The sequence below is a fragment of the Ranitomeya imitator genome, chromosome 5 (genome assembly GCF_032444005.1).
Source record: "Ranitomeya imitator isolate aRanImi1 chromosome 5, aRanImi1.pri, whole genome shotgun sequence".
Lineage (NCBI taxonomy): Eukaryota > Metazoa > Chordata > Amphibia > Anura > Dendrobatidae > Ranitomeya > Ranitomeya imitator.
Window position 1 is genome coordinate 634,368,209 of NC_091286.1, and position 22,332 is coordinate 634,390,540.

Genomic DNA, 22,332 nt, shown 5'->3' on the forward strand with positions numbered 1-22,332 from the left:
TATATGTGGTGTGTGCGCAGTGTGTGTTCTGTATATGTGCAGAGTGTGTTCTGTATAAGTGGTGTGTGTTCTGTATACGTGCAGTGTGTGTTCTGTATAAGTGGTGTGTGTGTTCTGTATATGTGTTGTGTGCGCAGTGTGTGTTCTGTATATGTACAGTGTGTGTTCTGTATAAGTGGTGTGTGTGTTCTGTATACGTGCAGTGTGTGTTCTGTATAAGTGGTGTGTGTGTTCTGTATAAGTGGTGTGTGTGTTCTGTATATGTGGTGTGTGTGTTCTGTATATGTGGTGTGTGTGCAGTGTGTGTTCTGTATATGTGGTGTGTGCGCAGTGTGTGTTCTGTATATGTGCAGAGTGTGTTCTGTATAAGTGGTGTGTGTTCTGTATACGTGCAGTGTGTGTTCTGTATAAGTGGTGTGTGTGTTCTGTATATGTGTTGTGTGCGCAGTGTGTGTTCTGTATATGTACAGTGTGTGTTCTGTATAAGTGGTGTGTGTGTTCTGTATACGTGCAGTGTGTGTTCTGTATAAGTGGTGTGTGTGTTCTGTATAAGTGGTGTGTGTGTTCTGTATATGTGGTGTGTGTGTGTGTTCTGTATATGTGGTGTGTGTGTGTGTTCTGTATATGTGGTGTGTGTGTGTGTGTTCTGTATAAGTGGTGTGTGTGATCTGTATAAGTGGTGTGTGTGTTCTGTATAAGTAGTGTGTGTGTTCTGTATAAGTGGTGTGTGTGTTCTGTATATGTGGTGTGTGTGTTCTGTATAAGTGGTGTGTGTGTTCTGTCTATGTGGTGTGTGTGTTCTGTATATGTGGTGTGTGTGTTCTGTATAAGTGGTGTGTGTGTTCTGTATATGTGGTGTGTGTGTTCTGTATAAGTGGTGTGTGTGTTCTGTATATGTGGTGTGTGTGCAGTGTGTGTTCTGTATATGTGGTGTGTGTGTGTTCTGTATATGTGGTGTGTGCAGTGTGTGTTCTGTATATGTGGTGTGTGTGTTCTGTATATGTGGTGTGTGTGTGTTCTGTATATGGGGTGTGTGTGTTCAGTATATGTGGTGTGTGTGTTCAGTATATGTGGTGTGTGTTCTGTATATGTGGTGTGTGTGTTCTGTATATGTGGTGTGTGTGTGTTCTGTATATGTGGTGTGTGTGTGTGTTCAGTATATGTGGTGTGTGTGTGTGTTCAGTATATGGTGTGTGTGTGTTCTGTATATGTGGTGTGTGTATGTTCTGTATATGTGGTGTGTGTGTTCAGTATAAGTGGTGTGTGTGTGTTCAGTATATGTGGTGTGTGTGTGTGTGTTCAGTATATGTGGTGTGTGTGTTCTGTATATGTGGTGTGTGTGTGTTCTGTATATGTGGTGTGTGTGTGTTCTGTATATGTGGTGTGTGTGTGTGTTCAGTATATGTGGTGTGTGTGTGTGTGTGTTCTGTATATGGTGTGTGTGTGTTCTGTATATGTGGTGTGTGTGTTCTGTATATGTGGTGTGTGTGTGTGATCTGTATATGTGGTGTGTGTGTGTGTGATCTGTATAGGTGGTGTGTGTGTGTGTGTTCTGTATAAGTGGTGTGTGTGATCTGTATAAGTGGTGTGTGTGTTCTGTATAAGTGGTGTGTGTGTTCTGTATAAGTGGTGTGTGTGTTCTGTATATGTGGTGTGTGTGTTCTGTATATGTGGTGTGTGTGTGTGATCTGTATATGTGGTGTGTGTGTGTGTGTGTGTGTTCTGTATATGTGGTGTGTGTGTGTGTGTTCTGTATATGTGGTGTGTGTGTGTTCTGTATAAGTGGTGTGTGTGATCTGTATAAGTGGTGTGTGTGTTCTGTATAAGTGGTGTGTGTGTTCTGTATATGTGGTGTGTGTGTTCTGTATATGTGGTGTGTGTGTGTTCTGTATAAGTGGTGTGTGTGTTCTGTATAAGTGGTGTGTGTGTTCTGTATATGTGGTGTGTGTGCAGTGTGTGTTCTGTATATGTGGTGTGTGTGCAGTGTGTGTTCTGTATATGTGGTGTGTGTGTGTGATCTGTATATGTGGTGTGTGTGTGTGATCTGTATAGGTGGTGTGTGTGTGTGTGTTCCGTATAAGTGGTGTGTGTGATCTGTATAAGTGGTGCGTGTGTTCTGTATAAGTGGTGTGTGTGTTCTGTATAAGTGGTGTGTGTGTTCTGTATATGTGGTGTGTGTGTTCTGTATAAGTGGTGTGTGTGATCTGTATAAGTGGTGTGTGTGTTCTGTATAAGTGGTGTGTGTGTTCTGTATATGTGGTGTGTGTGTTCTGTATATGTGGTGTCTGTGTGTGATCTGTATATGTGGTGTGTGTGTGTTCTGTATATGTGGTGTGTGTGTGTGTTCTGTATATGTGGTGTGTGTGTGTGTGTTCTGTATAAGTGGTGTGTGTGATCTGTATAAGTGGTGTGTGTGTTCTGTATAAGTGGTGTGTGTGTTCTGTATATGTGGTGTGTGTGTTCTGTATATGTGGTGTGTGTGTGTGTGTGATCTGTATATGTGGTGTGTGTGTGTGTGTGTTCTGTATATGTGGTGTGTGTGTGTTCTGTATATGTGGTGTGTGTGTGTGTGTTCTGTATAAGTGGTGTGTGTGATCTGTATAAGTGGTGTGTGTGTTCTGTATAAGTAGTGTGTGTGTTCTGTATAAGTGGTGTGTGTGTTCTGTATATGTGGTGTGTGTGTTCTGTATAAGTGGTGTGTGTGTTCTGTATAAGTAGTGTGTGTGTTCTGTATATGTGGTGTGTGTGTTCTGTATATGTGGTGTGTGTGTTCTGTATATGTGGTGTGTGTGCAGTGTGTGTTCTGTATATGTGGTGTGTGTGTGTTCTGTATATGTGGTGTGTGCAGTGTGTGTTCTGTATATGTGGTGTGTGTGTTCTGTATATGTGGTGTGTGTGTGTTCTGTATATGTGGTGTGTGTGTTCTGTATATGTGGTGTGTGTGTGTTCTGTATATGTGGTGTGTGTGTGTGTTCTGTATATGTGGTGTGTGTGTGTGTTCAGTATATGTGGTGTGTGTTCTGTATATGTGGTGTGTGTGTTCTGTATATGTGGTGTGTGTGTGTTCTGTATATGTGGTGTGTGTGTTCAGTATATGTGGTGTGTGTGTGTGTTCAGTATATGGTGTGTGTGTGTTCTGTATATGTGGTGTGTGTATGTTCTGTATATGTGGTGTGTGTGTTCAGTATAAGTGGTGTGTGTGTGTTCAGTATATGTGGTGTGTGTGTGTGTGTGTTCTGTATATGTGGTGTGTGTGTTCTGTATATGTGGTGTGTGTGTGTTCTGTATATGTGGTGTGTGTGTGTGTGTGTTCAGTATATGTGGTGTGTGTGTGTGTTCAGTATATGTGGTGTGTGTGTGTGTTCTGTATATGGTGTGTGTGTGTTCTGTATATGTGGTGTGTGTATGTTCTGTATATGTGGTGTGTGTGTGTTCAGTATATGTGGTGTGTGTTCAGTATATGTGGTGTGTGTGTATTCAGTATATGTGGTGTGTGTGTTCAGTATATGTGGTGTGTGTGTGTGTTCTGTATATGTGGTGTGTGTGTTCTGTATATGTGGTGTGTGTGTGTTCTGTATATGTGGTGTGTGTGTGTTTTCAGTATATGTGGTGTGTGTGTGTGTGTGTTCAGTATATGTGGTGTGTGTGTTCTGTATATGTGGTGTGTGTGTGTGTGTTCTGTATATGTGGTGTGTGTGTACTCAGTATATGTGGTGTGTGTGTGTGTTCAGTATATGTGGTGTGTGTGTTCTGTATATGTGGTGTGTGTGTGTTCTGTATATGTGGTGTGTGTGTTCAGTATATGTGGTGTGTGTGTTCTGTATATGTGGTGTGTGTGTTCAGTATATGTGGTGTGTGTGTTCTGTATATGTGGTGTGTGTGTTCAGTATATGTGGTGTGTGTGTTCTGTATATGTGGTGTGTGTGTGTGTTCAGTATATGTGGTGTGTGTGTTCTGTATATGTGGTGTGTGTGTGTTCTGTATATTTGGTGTGTGTGTATTCAGTATATGTGGTGTGTGTGTTTTCAGTATATGTGGTGTGTGTGTTCTGTATATGTGGTGTGTGTGTTCAGTATATGTGGTGTGTGTGTTCAGTATATGTGGTGTGTGTGTTCTGTATATGTGGTGTGTGTGTGTGTTCTGTATATGTGGTGTGTGTGTGTTCTGTATATGTGGTGTGTGTGCAGTGTGTGTTCTGTATATGTGGTGTGTGTGTGTTCAGTATATGTGGTGTGTGTTGTGTATTCAGTATATGTGGTGTGTGTGTTCAGTATATGTGGTGTGTGTGTGTTCAGTATATGTGGTGTGTGTGTTCAGTATATGTGGTGTGTGTGTGTTCTGTATATGTGGTGTGTGTGTGTTCTGTATATGTGGTGTGTGTGTATTCAGTATATGTGGTGTGTGTGTGTGTGTTCAGTATATGTGGTGTGTGTGTGTTCTGTATATGTGGTGTGTGTGTTCAGTATATGTGGTGTGTGTGTGTTCAGTATATGTGGTGTGTGTGTTCAGTATATGTGGTGTGTGTGTGTTCTGTATATGTGGTGTGTGTGTATTCAGTATATGTGGTGTGTGTGTGTTCTGTATATGTGGTGTGTGTGTGTTCTGTATATGTGGTGTGTGTGTTCTGTATATGTGGTGTGTGTGTGTTCTGTATATGTGGTGTGTGTGTTCAGTATATGTGGTGTGTGTATTCAGTATATGTGGTGTGTGTATTCAGTATATGTGGTGTGTGTGTGTGTTCAGTATATGTGGTGTGTGTGTTCAGTATATGTGGTGTGTGTGTATTCAGTATATGTGGTGTGTGTGTTCAGTATATGTGGTGTGTGTGTGTGTTCAGTATATGTGGTGTGTGTGTTCTGTATATGTGGTGTGTGTGTGTTCTGTATATGTGGTGTGTGTGTGTTCTGTATATTTGGTGTGTGTGTATTCAGTATATGTGGTGTGTGTGTGTTCAGTATATGTGGTGTGTGTGTGTTCAGTATATGTGGTGTGTGTGTTCTGTATATGTGGTGTGTGTGTATTCAGTATATGTGGTGTGTGTGTTCAGTATATGTGGTGTGTGTGTGTGTTCAGTATATATGGTGTGTGTGTTCTGTATATGTGGTGTGTGTGTGTTCTGTATATGTGGTGTGTGTGTGTTCTGTATATTTGGTGTGTGTGTATTCAGTATATGTGGTGTGTGTGTGTTCAGTATATGTGGTGTGTGTGTTCTGTATATGTGGTGTGTGTGTTCAGTATATGTGGTGTGTGTGTTCAGTATATGTGGTGTGTGTGTTCTGTATATGTGGTGTGTGTGTGTTCTGTATATGTGGTGTGTGTGTGTTCTGTATATGTGGTGTGTGTGCAGTGTGTGTTCTGTATATGTGGTGTGTGTGTGTTCAGTATATGTGGTGTGTGTTGTGTATTCAGTATATGTGGTGTGTGTGTTCAGTATATGTGGTGTGTGTGTGTTCAGTATATGTGGTGTGTGTGTTCAGTATATGTGGTGTGTGTGTGTTCTGTATATGTGGTGTGTGTGTGTTCTGTATATGTGGTGTGTGTGTATTCAGTATATGTGGTGTGTGTGTGTGTGTTCAGTATATGTGGTGTGTGTGTGTGTTCTGTATATGTGGTGTGTGTGTTCAGTATATGTGGTGTGTGTGTGTTCAGTATATGTGGTGTGTGTGTTCAGTATATGTGGTGTGTGTGTGTTCTGTATATGTGGTGTGTGTGTGTTCTGTATATGTGGTGTGTGTGTGTTCTGTATATGTGGTGTGTGTGTTCTGTATATGTGGTGTGTGTGTGTTCTGTATATGTGGTGTGTGTGTTCAGTATATGTGGTGTGTGTGTATTCAGTATATGTGGTGTGTGTGTGTGTTCTGTATATGTGTTGTGTGTGTGTTCTGTATATGTGGTGTGTGTGTTCAGTATATGTGGGGTGTGTATTCAGTATATGTGGTGTGTGTATCCAGTATATGTGGTGTGTGTGTGTGTTCAGTATATGTGGTGTGTGTGTGTGTTCAGTATATGTGGTGTGTGTGTGTGTTCAGTATATGTGGTGTGTGTGTATTCAGTATATGTGGTGTGTGTGTGTGTTCAGTATATGTGGTGTGTGTGTGTGTTCAGTATATGTGGTGTGTGTGTATTCAGTATATGTGGTGTGTGTGTTCAGTATATGTGGTGTGTGTGTGTGTGTGTGTTCAGTATATGTGGTGTGTGTTCTGTATATGTGGTGTGTGTGTGTTCTGTATATGTGGTGTGTGTGTGTTCTGTATATGTGGTGTGTGTGTTCAGTATATGTGGTGTGTGTGTGTGTTCTGTATATGTGGTGTGTGTGTGTGTTCTGTATATGTGGTGTGTGTGTGTGTTCAGTATATGTGGTGTGTGTGTGTTCTGTATATGTGGTGTGTGTGTGTGTTCTGTATATGTGGTGTGTGTGTGTGTTCAGTATATGTGGTGTGTGTGTATTCAGTATATGTGGTGTGTGTGTTCAGTATATGTGGTGTGTGTGTGTGTTCTGTATATGTGGTGTGTGTGTGTGTTCAGTATATGTGGTGTGTGTGTTCAGTATATGTGGTGTGTGTGTATTCAGTATATGTGGTGTGTGTGTTCAGTATATGTGGCGTGTGTGTGTGTTCTGTATATGTGGTGTGTGTGTTCTGTATATGTGGTGTATGTGTTCTGTATATGTGGTGTGTGTGTGTTCTGTATATGTGGTGTGTGTGTGTGTTCAGTATATGTGGTGTGTGTGTTCTGTATATGTGGTGTGTGTGTGTGTTCAGTATATGTGGTGTGTGTGTGTTCAGTATATGTGGTGTGTGTGTGTGTTCTGTATATGTGGTGTGTGTGTGTTCTGTATATGTGGTGTGTGTGTTCTGTATATGTGGTGTGTGTGTGTTCTGTATATGTGGTGTGTGTGTGTGTTCAGTATATGTGGTGTGTGTGTATTCAGTATATGTGGTGTGTGTGTTCAGTATATGTGGTGTGTGTGTGTGTTCAGTATATGTGGTGTGTGTGTGTTCTGTATATGTGGTGTGTGTGTGTTCTGTATATGTGGTGTGTGTGTGTTCTGTATATGTGGTGTGTGTGTGTGTTCTGTATATGTGGTGTGTGTGTTCAGTATATGTGGTGTGTGTGTGTGTTCTGTATATGTGGTGTGTGTGTGTGTTCAGTATATGTGGTGTGTGTGTGTTCTGTATATGTGGTGTGTGTGTGTGTGTTCTGTATATGTGGTGTGTGTGTGTGTTCAGTATATGTGGTGTGTGTGTATTCAGTATATGTGGTGTGTGTGTTCAGTATATGTGGTGTGTGTGTGTGTTCTGTATATGTGGTGTGTGTGTGTGTTCAGTATATGTGGTGTGTGTGTTCAGTATATGTGGTGTGTGTGTATTCAGTATATGTGGTGTGTGTGTTCAGTATATGTGGTGTGTGTGTGTGTTCTGTATATGTGGTGTGTGTGTTCTGTATATGTGGTGTATGTGTTCTGTATATGTGGTGTGTGTGTGTTCTGTATATGTGGTGTGTGTGTGTGTTCAGTATATGTGGTGTGTGTGTGTTCTGTATATGTGGTGTGTGTGTTCTGTATATGTGGTGTGTGTGTGTTCTGTATATGTGGTGTGTGTGTGTTCTGTATATGTGGTGTGTGTGTTCTGTATATGTGGTGTGTGTGTTCAGTATATGTGGTGTGTGTGTATTCAGTATATGTGGTGTGTGTGTGTGTTCTGTATATGTGGTGTGTGTGTGTTCTGTATATGTGGTGTGTGTGTTCAGTATATGTGGGGTGTGTATTCAGTATATGTGGTGTGTGTATCCAGTATATGTGGTGTGTGTGTGTGTTCAGTATATGTGGTGTGTGTGTGTGTTCAGTATATGTGGTGTGTGTGTATTCAGTATATGTGGTGTGTGTGTTCAGTATATGTGGTGTGTGTGTGTGTTCAGTATATGTGGTGTGTGTGTGTGTTCAGTATATGTGGTGTGTGTGTATTCAGTATATGTGGTGTGTGTGTTCAGTATATGTGGTGTGTGTGTGTGTGTGTGTTCAGTATATGTGGTGTGTGTGTGTTCTGTATATGTGGTGTGTGTGTGTTCTGTATATGTGGTTTGTGTGTGTTCTGTATATGTGGTGTGTGTGTTCAGTATATGTGGTGTGTGTGTGTGTTCTGTATATGTGGTGTGTGTGTGTGTTCTGTATATGTGGTGTGTGTGTGTGTTCAGTATATGTGGTGTGTGTGTGTTCTGTATATGTGGTGTGTGTGTGTGTTCTGTATATGTGGTGTGTGTGTGTGTTCAGTATATGTGGTGTGTGTGTATTCAGTATATGTGGTGTGTGTGTTCAGTATATGTGGTGTGTGTGTGTGTTCTGTATATGTGGTGTGTGTGTGTGTTCAGTATATGTGGTGTGTGTGTTCAGTATATGTGGTGTGTGTGTATTCAGTATATGTGGTGTGTGTGTTCAGTATATGTGGCGTGTGTGTGTGTTCTGTATATGTGGTGTGTGTGTTCTGTATATGTGGTGTATGTGTTCTGTATATGTGGTGTGTGTGTGTTCTGTATATGTGGTGTGTGTGTGTGTTCAGTATATGTGGTGTGTGTGTTCTGTATATGTGGTGTGTGTGTGTGTTCAGTATATGTGGTGTGTGTGTGTTCAGTATATGTGGTGTGTGTGTGTGTTCTGTATATGTGGTGTGTGTGTGTTCTGTATATGTGGTGTGTGTGTTCTGTATATGTGGTGTGTGTGTGTTCTGTATATGTGGTGTGTGTGTGTGTTCAGTATATGTGGTGTGTGTGTGTGTTCAGTATATGTGGTGTGTGTGTATTCAGTATATGTGGTGTGTGTGTTCAGTATATGTGGTGTGTGTGTGTGTTCAGTATATGTGGTGTGTGTGTGTTCTGTATATGTGGTGTGTGTGTGTTCTGTATATGTGGTGTGTGTGTGTGTTCTGTATATGTGGTGTGTGTGTGTGTTCTGTATATGTGGTGTGTGTGTTCAGTATATGTGGTGTGTGTGTGTGTGTTCTGTATATGTGGTGTGTGTGTGTGTTCAGTATATGTGGTGTGTGTGTGTTCTGTATATGTGGTGTGTGTGTGTGTGTTCTGTATATGTGGTGTGTGTGTGTGTTCAGTATATGTGGTGTGTGTGTATTCAGTATATGTGGTGTGTGTGTTCAGTATATGTGGTGTGTGTGTGTGTTCTGTATATGTGGTGTGTGTGTGTGTTCAGTATATGTGGTGTGTGTGTTCAGTATATGTGGTGTGTGTGTATTCAGTATATGTGGTGTGTGTGTTCAGTATATGTGGTGTGTGTGTGTGTTCTGTATATGTGGTGTGTGTGTTCTGTATATGTGGTGTATGTGTTCTGTATATGTGGTGTGTGTGTGTTCTGTATATGTGGTGTGTGTGTGTGTTCAGTATATGTGGTGTGTGTGTTCTGTATATGTGGTGTGTGTGTGTGTTCAGTATATGTGGTGTGTGTGTGTTCAGTATATGTGGTGTGTGTGTGTTCAGTATATGTGGTGTGTGTGTGTTCTGTATATGTGGTGTGTGTGTGTTCTGTATATGTGGTGTGTGTGTGTTCAGTATATGTGGTGTGTGTGTTCTGTATATGTGGTGTGTGTGTGTTCTGTATATGTGGTGTGTGTGTGTTCTGTATATGTGGTGTGTGTGTGTGTTCAGTATATGTGGTGTGTGTGTTTTGACTCCTAATAATCCCCAAGCTCAGTAGTCGGGAGCAGTTGTGCCTCTGGAGAACACAGTCCAATGTGCCACCTGAGGAGAAGCGGAGTGCAAGATTGGAGGAGTGGAAAAAGATTAACCCATTGCGGCCACCCCCACGTGATGCACGGAGGACATGTATGAGCGACATACAAACTATGGACCTTCATATAATGAACTGATAAAAGCCTGTAAGGATCAGACCTGAACGCCATCTTCGCTCTTACGCTCCACACGACGAGGCTTTTAAGAGCTTCAGATGACACGTGTCAACTTTGTGACATGAAACAACTACCATGAAAGAAGAAGAATTAATCAAATATTATGAGGGTGACAGACGCTAAATATTATGAACAGAGAAGTGAGGTGTGAAGAGTCACAGCCGTGTCATCTCCCCACGCGCTTGTTTTGACAGATTCAGATCATGGATTGTACGACTTTTACACTCGAGACAGAGAACAGAAAGCCTCAAAGAGAAGCCGAGGCTTCAGAGCCGCACGCTCAGCATCACGCCGGGGTTCATTAGCACACAACAAGCATTATTTGATGTGAAATTATTGGCCAGGAAGCAGAGAACAGGCGCCAAAGAAGTGGGAAATCAGGACACATGGCTCACTAGAAAATATTTATCTGTTTATCGCAAAGAAAGGAGAGATGGTCCTCGGGATCTTCTTTTCTACAACTTTAGGCTCTGCAGCTTTAGACAAATGATAAGGTAACCCTAGGTGAGGCCTGACAGCGTCTGGCAATTAGGACATGAGGGGACTTCAAGTCAACTTTGATTTGGTTATAAATCAGCTTAGAAGATTGTACAGGAGAAGAGAGATAAGGGTTTGGTCCCTGACATTATAAGAAGCTTACTGACAGATTCCCAGTTAACTCATTCTACAACTTGTAGAAACTAAACAGACCCCAAGTTTTGAATAATATCTTCTAAACATGCTGAGCTGAGCTGTTCAGTAGATCACAATGTTTTAATAGATATAAATACTATTGGGGACATTTTTTGGATTAAAGAGAACCTGCCATGCGGATTCATGCTTCCCTAACCTGAGCTCGGCAAGGGACAATAGCTGGAGACAAGGTGCAGCCTCTATATGCCTCCTCCCTTCAGGTGATTGACAGGTTCCTCTCATAGCGAGAGACCTGTCAATCACCTCTAACACTGGGAAACGCCGGAATTGTTTCATCTCCAGCTATTGTCCTTGGCTAGACCGAGGCTTGACAGAATTTATCAGTCGACAGGTCCTCAGTAAGCCAAAAAAATATGATCTACTACTAGACCCTGATCTGCTGGTTACCTATGTAGGCTGTAACCTTATACAGCTAGTTTTAATTATTCATTTTTTTAAGGAAGACATTATAAATCGTGATGAGAGAACGTGCTCGGGTAAGGGGTTATCACAGGGTCTTCAGAGAATAAATATGTCTGAGTCCCCGCGGATGCATGTCTCGTGGCTGTTAGACAGCAGCGACACATGTAGGGATTGCCTGATTGTTAGTCTCCCTGCATGTGTTGCAGCAGTCTAACAGCCGTGAGATATGCAGCCGCGGGGACTCGGACATATTTTTCGGGACCCCCTGAAGTCACTCGGTCAGCACCCGAGCATGCTCGGATAACACCTTATCTGAGCACATTTACTCATCCCTAGTGATGAGCGAATATATTCGTTACTCGAGATTTCTCGAGCATGCTCGGGGTCCTTTTTTAGGGCTCGCAGATTTAATTTTTCATGCCGCAGCTGAATGATTTACATCTGATAGCCAGCATAAGTACATGTGGGGGTTGCCTGGTTGCTAGGGAATCCCCACATGTACCTATGCTGGTTTACAGATGTAAATCATTCAGCTGCGACAAGAAAAACTAAATCTCCGAGCACTAAAAAAACTCGGAGGACCCCCGAGCGTGCTCGAGAAATCTCGAGTAACGAGTATATTCGCTCATCACTTACTCATCACTAATTAAAAACCCAAATAGTTCAACAAGAACTTTCAAAATTTTCTCATTTCGAAGAGGCTTCCAAATTCATATTTCTGGGGTGTCGAAGGATGGGACCAAGTAGCACAGACCTAAAGGGATCAGGTGAGCATTGGATCAGGAAATATGGGGTATCAGAATAGTATTTATTTTATATTCTAGAAAATATTAATAAGAAAACATTTTTTTTCCTAGAAAACCCCCTTTTGCACTTTCCAAAAATGTGTTTTTGTTTTTTTTTAAGTTGTGTTTGTTCATTGTATTTTATTCTTTTTTCATCATCAACTTACCGTAATAAAGAATATGCATGTCATAGTAATATGTTGGCATTTTAATTAGCGGAAGAGGCAAAATTGTTAATTGCTCTTTCGACAATGGAAATCACAGATTGGATGGAATGAGGGACAGCAATTACCCCCTTTACTCTACACTATTACGGACGTTTCCATCTCTGAACGACCTTAGATCAAAAACTACGTAATTTAACTACATAAAGAGAAATATTGGAAAATGCCCACCCTAGTATCCCTATTCCTATGCTTTAGTGCCTTTATTTTCTATTGATTTTTATACCAAACAGTGCAAAACCAAAAAAAACATCAGAAAAGCACAAAATCAAGACGTGCTAAACATTTCCTAAAAAGAATGAAAAATATCTGAGAAAAAACCCTAAATTTGCTTGAGCGAAGAGTTCGGCATCTGATCCCTGTCGCCTAGAAGAGGCTTTACACGTCCATTCACATCGTTATGTCTTTTACTAGATTCTGGAAGATCTGGTCATGACCCCAATTCAACATCCAAGACAGATGGAAGATGGAACCTTCCGAGAAGGATAGACCGTGCAGTGAGAAGATCAGGCACGGCAAGGCCGCAAATAAATAATATTCAGACAAGACAATGTTTTCTGCTTTGATTTGGGGGCAAAAATGTAGAGCAGAGGTCTGTGGATGTCATGGCATGCTGGCTATTAGGAGCAGTGCCTAGTAAAAGGACTATAAACATAAGGATGAATGACCTCGGGGAGATCAAAACATCCAACACTGCGGAGACACCATCACGTGTTTCTCAACGCAGTGATCCAGAAAACTGCCTCCATCCCTTATGGGAAATATGCAAATGTATGTAGAAAAGCCGCGGAGACACATCACGTGTTTCTCAACGCACACAATGATGAAGTACTGCACATCCGCCCCTTAATTATTTAAATTGCCTAGGACAGTGGTGGCGAACCTACAGAACGTGTGCCAGAGGGGGCACTTTGAGCCCTCCATGTGGGTACGCACGCCAGGCTCGTGAGACGGCGCCCATTCTTCCCATGCTGAAAAGTCTATTAGTCATGAATACATTTGAACAGTGCTGTGTCGGGACCAGGGCAGGGGAGCTCCTGCGATGTCCGCACCAGCCCCAATGCCTCCTGTGATGTCCGCACCGGCCCCAATGCCTCCTGTGATGTCCGCACCAGCCCCAATGCCTCCTGTGAGGTCCGCACCGGCCCCAATGCCTCCTGTGATGTCCGCACCGGCCCCAATGCCTCCTGCGATGTCCCCACTAGCCCCAATGCTTCCTGTAATGTCAGTACCAGCCCCAATGCCTCCTGTGATGTCAGCACCAGCCACAGTGCCTCCTGTGAGGGACATAATATCTTCAATGCTGCCTGTGATGTCTGAACCAGCCCCAATGCCTCCTGTGATGTCTTCACCAGCCACAATGCCTCCTGTGATGTCCCCACCAGCCTCAATGCCTCCTGTGATGTCCCCACCAGCCCCAATGCCTCCTGTGATGTGAGCACCAGCCACAATGACTCCTGTGAGGGCCGTACTAGCCTCAATGCCTCCTGTGATGTCAGCACCAACCACAGTGCCTCATGTAAGGGCAATACTAGCTTCAATGCCTCCCGTGAGGGCCGTACTAGCCTCAATGCCTCCTGTGATGTCCCAACCAGCCTCAGTGCCTCCTGTGATGTCAGAACCAGCCCCAATGCCTCCAGTGATGTCAGCACCAGCCACAATGACTCCTGTGAGGGCCGTACTAGCCTCAATGCCTCCTGTGATGTCAGCACCAACCACAGTGCCTCATGTAAGGGCAATACTAGCTTCAATGCCTCCTGTGATGTCCGCACCGGCCCCAATGCCTCCTGTGATGTCCTCACCAGCCCCAATGCCTCCAGTGATGTCCCCACCAGCCCCAATGCCTCCTGTAATGTCAGTACAAGCCCCAATGCCTCCTGTAATGTCAGCACCAAACACAGCGCCTTACGTGAAGACCGTACTAGCCTCAACGCGTCCTGTGATGTCCCCACCAGCATCAATGCCTCCTGTGATGTCCCCACCAGCCTCAATGTCTCCTGTGATGTCCCCACCAGCCTCAATGCCTCCTGTGATGTCCACACCAGCCCCAATGCCTCCTGTAATGTTGGCACCAGACAGCGCCTTATGTGAGGACCGTACTAGCCTCAATGCCTCCTGTGATGTCCCCACCAGTCTCAATGCCTCCTGTGATGTCCCCACCAGCCTCAATGCCTTCTGTGATGTCCACACCAGCCCCAATGCCTCCTGTAATGTCGGCACCAGACACAGCGCCTTATGTGAGGACCGTACTAGCCTCAATGCCTCCTGTGATGTCCCCACCAGCCTCAATGCCTCCTGTGATGTCCACAGCAGCCCCAATGCCTCCTGTAATGTCAGCACCAGACACAGCGCCTTATGTGAGGACCGTACTAGCCTCAATGCCTCCTGTGATGTCCCCACCAGCCTCAATGCCTCCTGTGATGTCCCCACCAGCCTCAATGCCTCCTGTGATGTCCACACCAGCCCCAATGCCTCCTGTAATGTCGGCACCAGACACAGCACCTTATGTGAGGACCGTACTAGCCTCAATGCCTCCTGTGATGTCCCCACCAGCCTCAATGCCTCCTGTGATGTCCGCTGTGTTGGGACTTTGTTATAAGTGGGTTTTGGATTGCGAACTCGGCATTCAGTCTCTTAAAGGTTCACCATCGCTGGCCTAAGAGACCATCCACCACTAACCAGTGAGCACTAAACTACACAATAAAAAAAAAAAACCTTCCATTCTTCAAAATGAGAGTGGTTTTCAGTAAGAGGTACATTTATGTTGTTTTTTCAGTTTGCAATTTTAACTATTCATCATGTTGAGATGACTTCTTTTTTAGCGGGAGGAGGAGAATCCATGGTTAAAACCAAAGGCATAATGACTGTGTGGCGGATATGAAAATCCACAGCCTCCTCCATTTTCTGCAAATTTTTTTTGCTTTCAAAGCCCCAACCACAAACGCCGATCAGCAGCGTGTAACCTGCAGCAGATCCGCCATTCACCTTAACGCAATCTGCCTGTCGGTGTATAACCTCCCCTCATTACTGTACCTCCCTGCTGGCAGATTTACCCAGATCACGTCAGCCGGGACCAGGAATGCTGTGAGATTTGTGTCTACACTAGGAAACGAAAGATTAGTTAGGAAGTTGCTTCATTTTCCATCTAAGAAGAAAATGGGGAAATAAAAAGAAATACGGCAAAGGTGCCGACGGCCCTCGAGTACTGGTCGTCTTATCCGCTCCCGCCTCGGCGTATCTGTGGTGGATTTGGCACTTGCCAGCTGATAAGTAGGGCAGCGTGAGATCTCACCGCCAGGCATCAGCCCACTGAACAGCTCCGCACGCTAATGATGCCAACGTATTCAGGCTGCAGGGCACAGGGCCCACATGTCTGACGGAGGAGAAGCCAACATGGTCCTTTGTAAGGTTCCATTCATAGAGGCAGATGGCAAGATGCGACTAACATATCGTGCAGAAAAACACCATCAAATATGAAACTTAACACTTCATATATCAGAAAGCAACGATTCCCATGGAGGGAGATACAAGGCCTGCAGTGGAGCCGGGACATTACTCCGCGTCGTTCTGCGCAAGAAGGTTCAAGGTGTTCACAAGGATTCTTGTCATTAGCAGGTGATACACTGAGGAACTTGATCCTCCGGATCCCGCAAACTCTGCCGTCTGCATTCTCCCTTTACACAGTGAACATCCGGCAGACACATATGTAGCATGGAGGTGAAACCGTAACGTTACATATAATGCACAGGAATCTAACGTTTCTCCTTGTGGAGAGTGACAAGCCAGGCCTGGCATGTCATAGTGAAGAGACTTATAGGCCATGCATGCTTCCCTGGATAAGTAAATATGAAAATGGCCTCTGCAGAGAGAAAGAAGACTAGAACTCTAGTGCCACCTATTGGAAGTAGCCATCCTAAAAGTTATTATCGACCCTTTATTGAGCCTCGGAAACGGGAAAGTACTGAGGGCACTACGGAATAAGAAGTGGGTTCACTGGCCACAAACGTAAAAAGTACAAAAGAAAAGTAAAGTGTGTAAAGCATGGCTAGGATGGAACACCAGTATATGAAAAATGCAAACATATTTATTAAAGTACACATCCAAGAAAGACAAAAACAGAGATAAAAACAATGAAAAAGCCCAAAGGTTAAAATATGTGACTACTGGAGGAGCACGTAATGACCAACCAGACTCCTCCACTGTGCGTACCGGGGGTATATATAGTAAATACAACACAGTGAAGTGGTCCTGGAAAGGAAACAGTGCAAATAATATAGCAGACAGTATAATGTGAGATCAATGACTGACGTAAACAGATACAGGAATAATCCTACAGATGAACCCCAAAGAGATATTAAGAGGAACATAGGAAAAACTTGTGGTATCCCAGAATAAGATACAGCAAATACCATAAGAAGACAGAGAAGTCCCAGGAAGGCAGGGCTGTATAAGACCTGGGGTAGAAGAGTCAAATGAAGACCACCCAGTCACAGCATGATGCACGGAGGAAAAGAGCCTTGACACATGATTTAGGAGAAAAGCTAAACCAGAATCTCAATTTGCAGACACTGTGTTCGGGGGTAATGCCCCTCATCAGCGCCAAGTATGAGATCTGATTTGGCTAGGTGAGTGGCGGAAGAATGGGATCTAAGATCATATAGCAGGACAATTAAAGGTTGTTATTGACTTTAAGGATTGGTACTTCCAATAGGGGGCACTAGAGTTCTAGCCCTCATGCTCTCTGGAGAGGCAATTTGTATATTTAATTTCTCAAGAGAAACATGCATAGCGTACAAGTCTCCTCACTCTGACATGTCAAGCCTGACTTGTCACTCTCCACAAAAAGAAACATTACCCCTTAGATCCCAGTCTTAAGCTTCTCTCCTAGCCAAATCAGATCTCATACTTTGCGCTGATGAGAGGCAGCACCCCGAAACACTGGGTCTGAAAATTGAGATTCTGGTTTGACTTTTTTTGACAATTTGAAAAAAGTGCCCAATTTTTCCCCAGTCTAACATCTGCCCCAGGAATTTTGCCAGGGCTCGTACATTCCATGGACAGCAGCAGCAGAGTTTCAGGGAGAACAAAGACCCTTTTATTTTGCAGGCAGACATGGATTATGGGGGAAAATATAAGATAATCCCATGTTTCTCCTGCACTGGCTCTTATTAGAATCACCATTACTGCACACTCTTAGTGTAAGGCCATGTTCACACTGCAGGGGTTGCGTGGACTGCCACTTCATTTACATTGGTGGACATTACCTTACTGACGGCGAGCGATGTGAACGTGATTTCATCAATAAATGTCATCAAATCCCCGGGTGTCAGCCGGTCAAAGTATTTCCTGCAGATGTCGTAGGCATGGCACCACTCGGCCACAGTTTGTGGGGTCTCCTTCAGGAGCTGCGGGTCACCGTTCCAAAAGAGTTTCTTTAGCCAAGCTGCGTGCACCGCACTGGAGGAAAGCATGTTCCCCTCTAAATCTGGGATTCTCAGGGCCAGCTTGGAAATAGCCAGCACATTATGACTGGTGAGCACCGGTGCCAGCGAATCGAGGGGGTTCAGGCTGGCATCTGTCATTCTCTTATAATCCAGACCTGCAGAAGACAAAAAGAACCACACAATTATTTGTGATCTACTCTATGTGTCTTAGAAAGAGATGAAGCAGAGTCGAATATGTCATTATGTTTAGTGACAACTGTTAGCAAAAATGCAAAGTAAAACCTGATACAAGGATGAGCCACTGAAAAAGACAAGGACACCTCTGACATTTGACCAACTTGGCTCAGCTAATACTGTACAAAACCAGACAGCTCTGCTAATCTCAGCTGTACCAAACCAGACAGCTCTGCTAATCTCAGCTGTACCAAACCAGAAAGCTCTGCTAATCTCAGCTGTGCCAAACCAGAAAGCTCTGCTAATCCCAGCTGTGCCAAACCAGACAGCTCTGCTAAACTTGGCCGTACTAAACCAGACAGCTCTGCTAATCTCGGCCGAGCCAAACCAGATAGCTCTGCTAATCTCGGCCATGCCAAACCAGACAGGTCTGCTAATCTCGGCCGTGCCAAACCAGACAGCTCTGCTAAACTCGGCCGTGCCAAACCAGACAGCTCTGCTAAACTTGGCCATGCCAAACGAGACAACTCTGCTAATCTCAGCTGTGCCACACCAGACAGCTCTGCTAATCTCAGCTGTGCCAAACCAGACAGCTCTGCTAAACTCGGCCGTGCCAAACCAGACAGCTCTGCTAATCTCGGCCGAGCCAAACCAGATAGCTCTGCTAATCTCGGCCATGCCAAACCAGACAGGTCTGCTAATCTCGGCCATGCCAAACCAGACACCTCTGCTAAACTCGGCCGTGCCAAACCAGACAGCTCTGCTAAACTCGGCCATGCCAAACGAGACAGCTCTGCTAATTTCAGATGTGCCAAACCAGACCGCTCTGCTAATTTCAGCTGTGCCAAACCAGACAGCTCTGCTAATCTCAGCTGTGCCAAACCAGACAGTTCTGCTAATCTCAGCCGTGCCAAACCAGACAGCTCTGCTAATCTCAGCCGTGCCAAATCAGACAGCTCTGTTAAACGCAGTCAGGCCAAACCGGATGCAGACAGCTGTGCCAAACCAGAAAACACTGCTAAACTCAGCTATGCCAAACTAGGCAGCGCTGTCTGGTTTGGCACTGCCGAGTTTAGCCTTGCTCTCTGGTTTGGCAAGGGCGAAAATAGCAGCACTGTCTGGATTGGCACAGCAAAGATAAGCAGAATTTCTAGTTTGGCACGGCCGACATTGCAGACAGCGCTGCTAAACTCGGACAATCCAGACAGTGCTGCTATTCTAGCCCTTGCCAAACCAGGCTGCACTGCTAATCTCAGCCGTGCCAATCCAGACAGCTCTGCTAATCTCAGCTGTACCAAACCAGAAAGCTCTGCTAATCTCAGCTGTACCAAACCAGACAGCTCTGCTAATCTCAGCTGTACCAAACCAGACAGCTCTGCTAATTTCAGCTGTACCAAACCAGAAAGCTCTGCTAATCCCAGCTGTGCCAAACCAGACAGCTCTGCTAATCTCGGCCATGCCAAACCAGACAGCTCTGCTAATCTCGGCCATGCCAAACCAGACAGCTCTGCTAAACTCGGCCGTGCCAAACCAGACAGCTCTGCTAATCTCGGCCGAGCCAAACCAGATAGCTCTGCTAATCTCGGCCATGCCAAACCAGACAGGTCTGCTAATCTCGGCCGTGCCAAACCAGACACCTCTGCTAAACTCTGCCGTGCCAAACCAGACAGCTCTGCTAAACTCGGCCATGCCAAACGAGACAGCTTGCTAATTTCAGCTGTGCCAAACCAGACCGCTCTGCTAATTTCAACTGTGCCAAACCAGACAGTTCTGCTAATCTCAGCTGTGCCAAACCAGACAGTTCTGCTAATCTCAGCCGTGCCAAACCAGACAGCTCTGCTAATCTCAGACGTGCCAAACCAAACAGCTCTGCTAAGCTCGGCCGTGCCAAACCAGACAGCTCTGCTAATCTCAGCCGTGCCAAATCAGACAGTTGACAGCTCTGCTAAACGCAGTCATGCCAAACCGGGTGCAGACAGCTGTGCCAAACCAGAAAACACTGCTAAACTCAGCTATGCCAAACTAGGCAGCGCTGTCTGGTTTGGCACTGCCGAGTTTAGCCTTGCTCTCTGGTTTGGCAAGGGCGAAAATAGCAGCACTGTCTGGATTGGCACAGCAAAGATAAGCAGAATTTCTAGTTTGGCACGGCCGACTTTGCAGACAGGGCTGCTAAACTCGGGACAATCCAGACCGCGCTGCTATTCTAGCCCTTGCCAAACCAGGCAGCTCTGCTAATCTCAGCCGTGCCAATCCAGACAGCGAGGCTAAACTCGGCCATGCCAAACCAGACAGCTCTGCTAATCTCGGCCATGCCAAACCAGACAGCTCTGCTAAACTCGGCCGTGCCAAACCAGACAGCTCTGCGAAACTCGTCCATGCCAAACGAGACAGCTCTGCTAATCTCAGCTGTGCCAAACCAGACAGCTCTGCTAATCTCGGCCGAGCCAAACCAGATAGCTCTGCTAATCTCGGCCATGCCAAACCAGACAGGTCTGCTAATCTCGGCCGTGCCAAACCAGACACCTCTGCTAAACTCTGCCGTGCCAAACCAGACAGCTCTGCTAAACTCGGCCATGCCAAACGAGACAGCTCTGCTAATTTCAGCTGTGCCAAACCAGACCGCTCTGCTAATTTCAGCTGTGCCAAACCAGACAGTTCTGCTAATCTCAGCTGTGCCAAACCAGACAGTTCTGCTAATCTCAGCCGTGCCAAACCAGACAGCTCTGCTAATCTCAGACGTGCCAAACCAAACAGCTCTGCTAAGCTCGGCCGTGCCAAACCAGACATCTCTGCTAATCTCAGCCGTGCCAAATCAGACAGCTGACAGCTCTGCTAAACGCAGTCATGCCAAACCGGGTGCAGACAGCTGTGCCAAACCAGAAAACACTGCTAAACTCAGCTATGCCAAACTAGGCAGCGCTGTCTGGTTTGGCACTGCCGAGTTTAGCCTTGCTCTCTGGTTTGGCAAGGGCGAAAATAGCAGCACTGTCTGGATTGGCACAGCAAAGATAAGCAGAATTTCTAGTTTGGCACGGCCGACTTTGCAGACAGGGCTGCTAAACTCGGGACAATCCAGACCGCGCTGCTATTCTAGCCCTTGCCAAACCAGGCAGCTCTGCTAATCTCAGCCGTGCCAATCCAGACAGCGAGGCTAAACTCGGCCATGCCAAACCAGACAGCTCTGCTAATCTCGGCCATGCCAAACCAGACAGCTCTGCTAATCTCGGCCATGCCAAACCAGACAGCTCTGCTAATCTCGGCCATGCCAAACCAGACAGCTCTGCGAAACTCGTCCATGCCAAACGAGACAGCTCTGCTAATCTCAGCTGTGCCAAACCAGACAGCTCTGCTAATCTCGGCCGAGCCAAACCAGATAGCTCTGCTAATCTCGGCCATGCCAAACCAGACAGGTCTGCTAATCTCGGCCGTGCCAAACCAGACACCTCTGCTAAACTCCGCCGTGCCAAACCAGACAGCTCTGCTAAATTCGGCCATGCCAAACGAGACAGCTCTGCTAATTTCAGCTGTGCCAAACCAGACCGCTCTGCTAATTTCAGCTGTGCCAAACCAGACAGTTCTGCTAATCTCAGCTGTGCCAAACCAGACAGTTCTGCTAATCTCAGCCATGCCAAACCAGACAGCTCTGCTAATCTCAGACGTGCCAAACCAAACAGCTCTGCTAAGCTCGGCCGTGCCAAACCAGACAGCTCTGCTAATCTCAGCCGTGCCAAATCAGACAGCTGACAGCTCTGCTAAACGCAGTCATGCCAAACCGGGTGCAGACAGCTGTGCCAAACCAGAAAACACTGCTAAACTCAGCTATGCCAAACTAGGCAGCGCTGTCTGGTTTGGCACTGCCGAGTTTAGCCTTGCTCTCTGGTTTGGCAAGGGCGAAAATAGCAGCACTGTCTGGATTGGCACAGCAAAGATAAGCAGAATTTCTAGTTTGGCACGGCCGACTTTGCAGACAGGGCTGCTAAACTCGGGACAATCCAGACCGCGCTGCTATTCTAGCCCTTGCCAAACCAGGCAGCTCTGCTAATCTCAGCCGTGCCAATCCAGACAGCGAGGCTAAACTCGGCCATGCCAAACCAGACAGCTCTGCTAATCTCGGCCATGCCAAACCAGACAGCTCTGCTAAACTCGGCCGTGCCAAACCAGACAGCTCTGCGAAACTCGTCCATGCCAAACGAGACAGCTCTGCTAATCTCAGCTGTGCCAAACCAGACAGCTCTGCTAATCTCAGCTGTGCCAAACCAGACAGCTCTGCTAATCTCGGCCGAGCCAAACCAGATAGCTCTGCTAATCTCGGCCATGCCAAACCAGACAGGTCTGCTAATCTCGGCCGTGCCAAACCAGACACCTCTGCTAAACTCCGCCGTGCCAAACCAGACACCTCTGCTAAACTCCGCCGTGCCAAACCAGACAGCTCTGCTAATTTCAGCTGTGCCAAACCAGACCGCTCTGCTAATTTCAGCTGTGCCAAACCAGACAGTTCTGCTAATCTCAGCTGTGCCAAACCAGACAGTTCTGCTAATCTCAGCCGTGCCAAACCAGACAGCTCTGCTAATCTCAGACGTGCCAAACCAAACAGCTCTGCTAAGCTCGGCCGTGCCAAACCAGACAGCTCTGCTAATCTCAGCCGTGCCAAATCAGACAGCTGACAGCTCTGCTAAACGCAGTCATGCCAAACCGGGTG

The 22,332-nt window shown here is 45.6% G+C and overlaps 1 protein-coding gene across 1 annotated transcript in view; it reads right to left on the bottom strand.

Annotated features, from left to right (window-relative positions):
* NBAS (NBAS subunit of NRZ tethering complex) overlaps positions 1–22,332 on the bottom strand; it is an 854,371-nt gene that overhangs the window by 296,504 nt on the left and 535,535 nt on the right. The window contains exon 44 of the mRNA XM_069728113.1: positions 17,280–17,614. Within this exon, the coding sequence (XP_069584214.1) occupies positions 17,280–17,614 (335 nt within the window). The remainder of the gene's footprint in view (positions 1–17,279; positions 17,615–22,332) is intronic.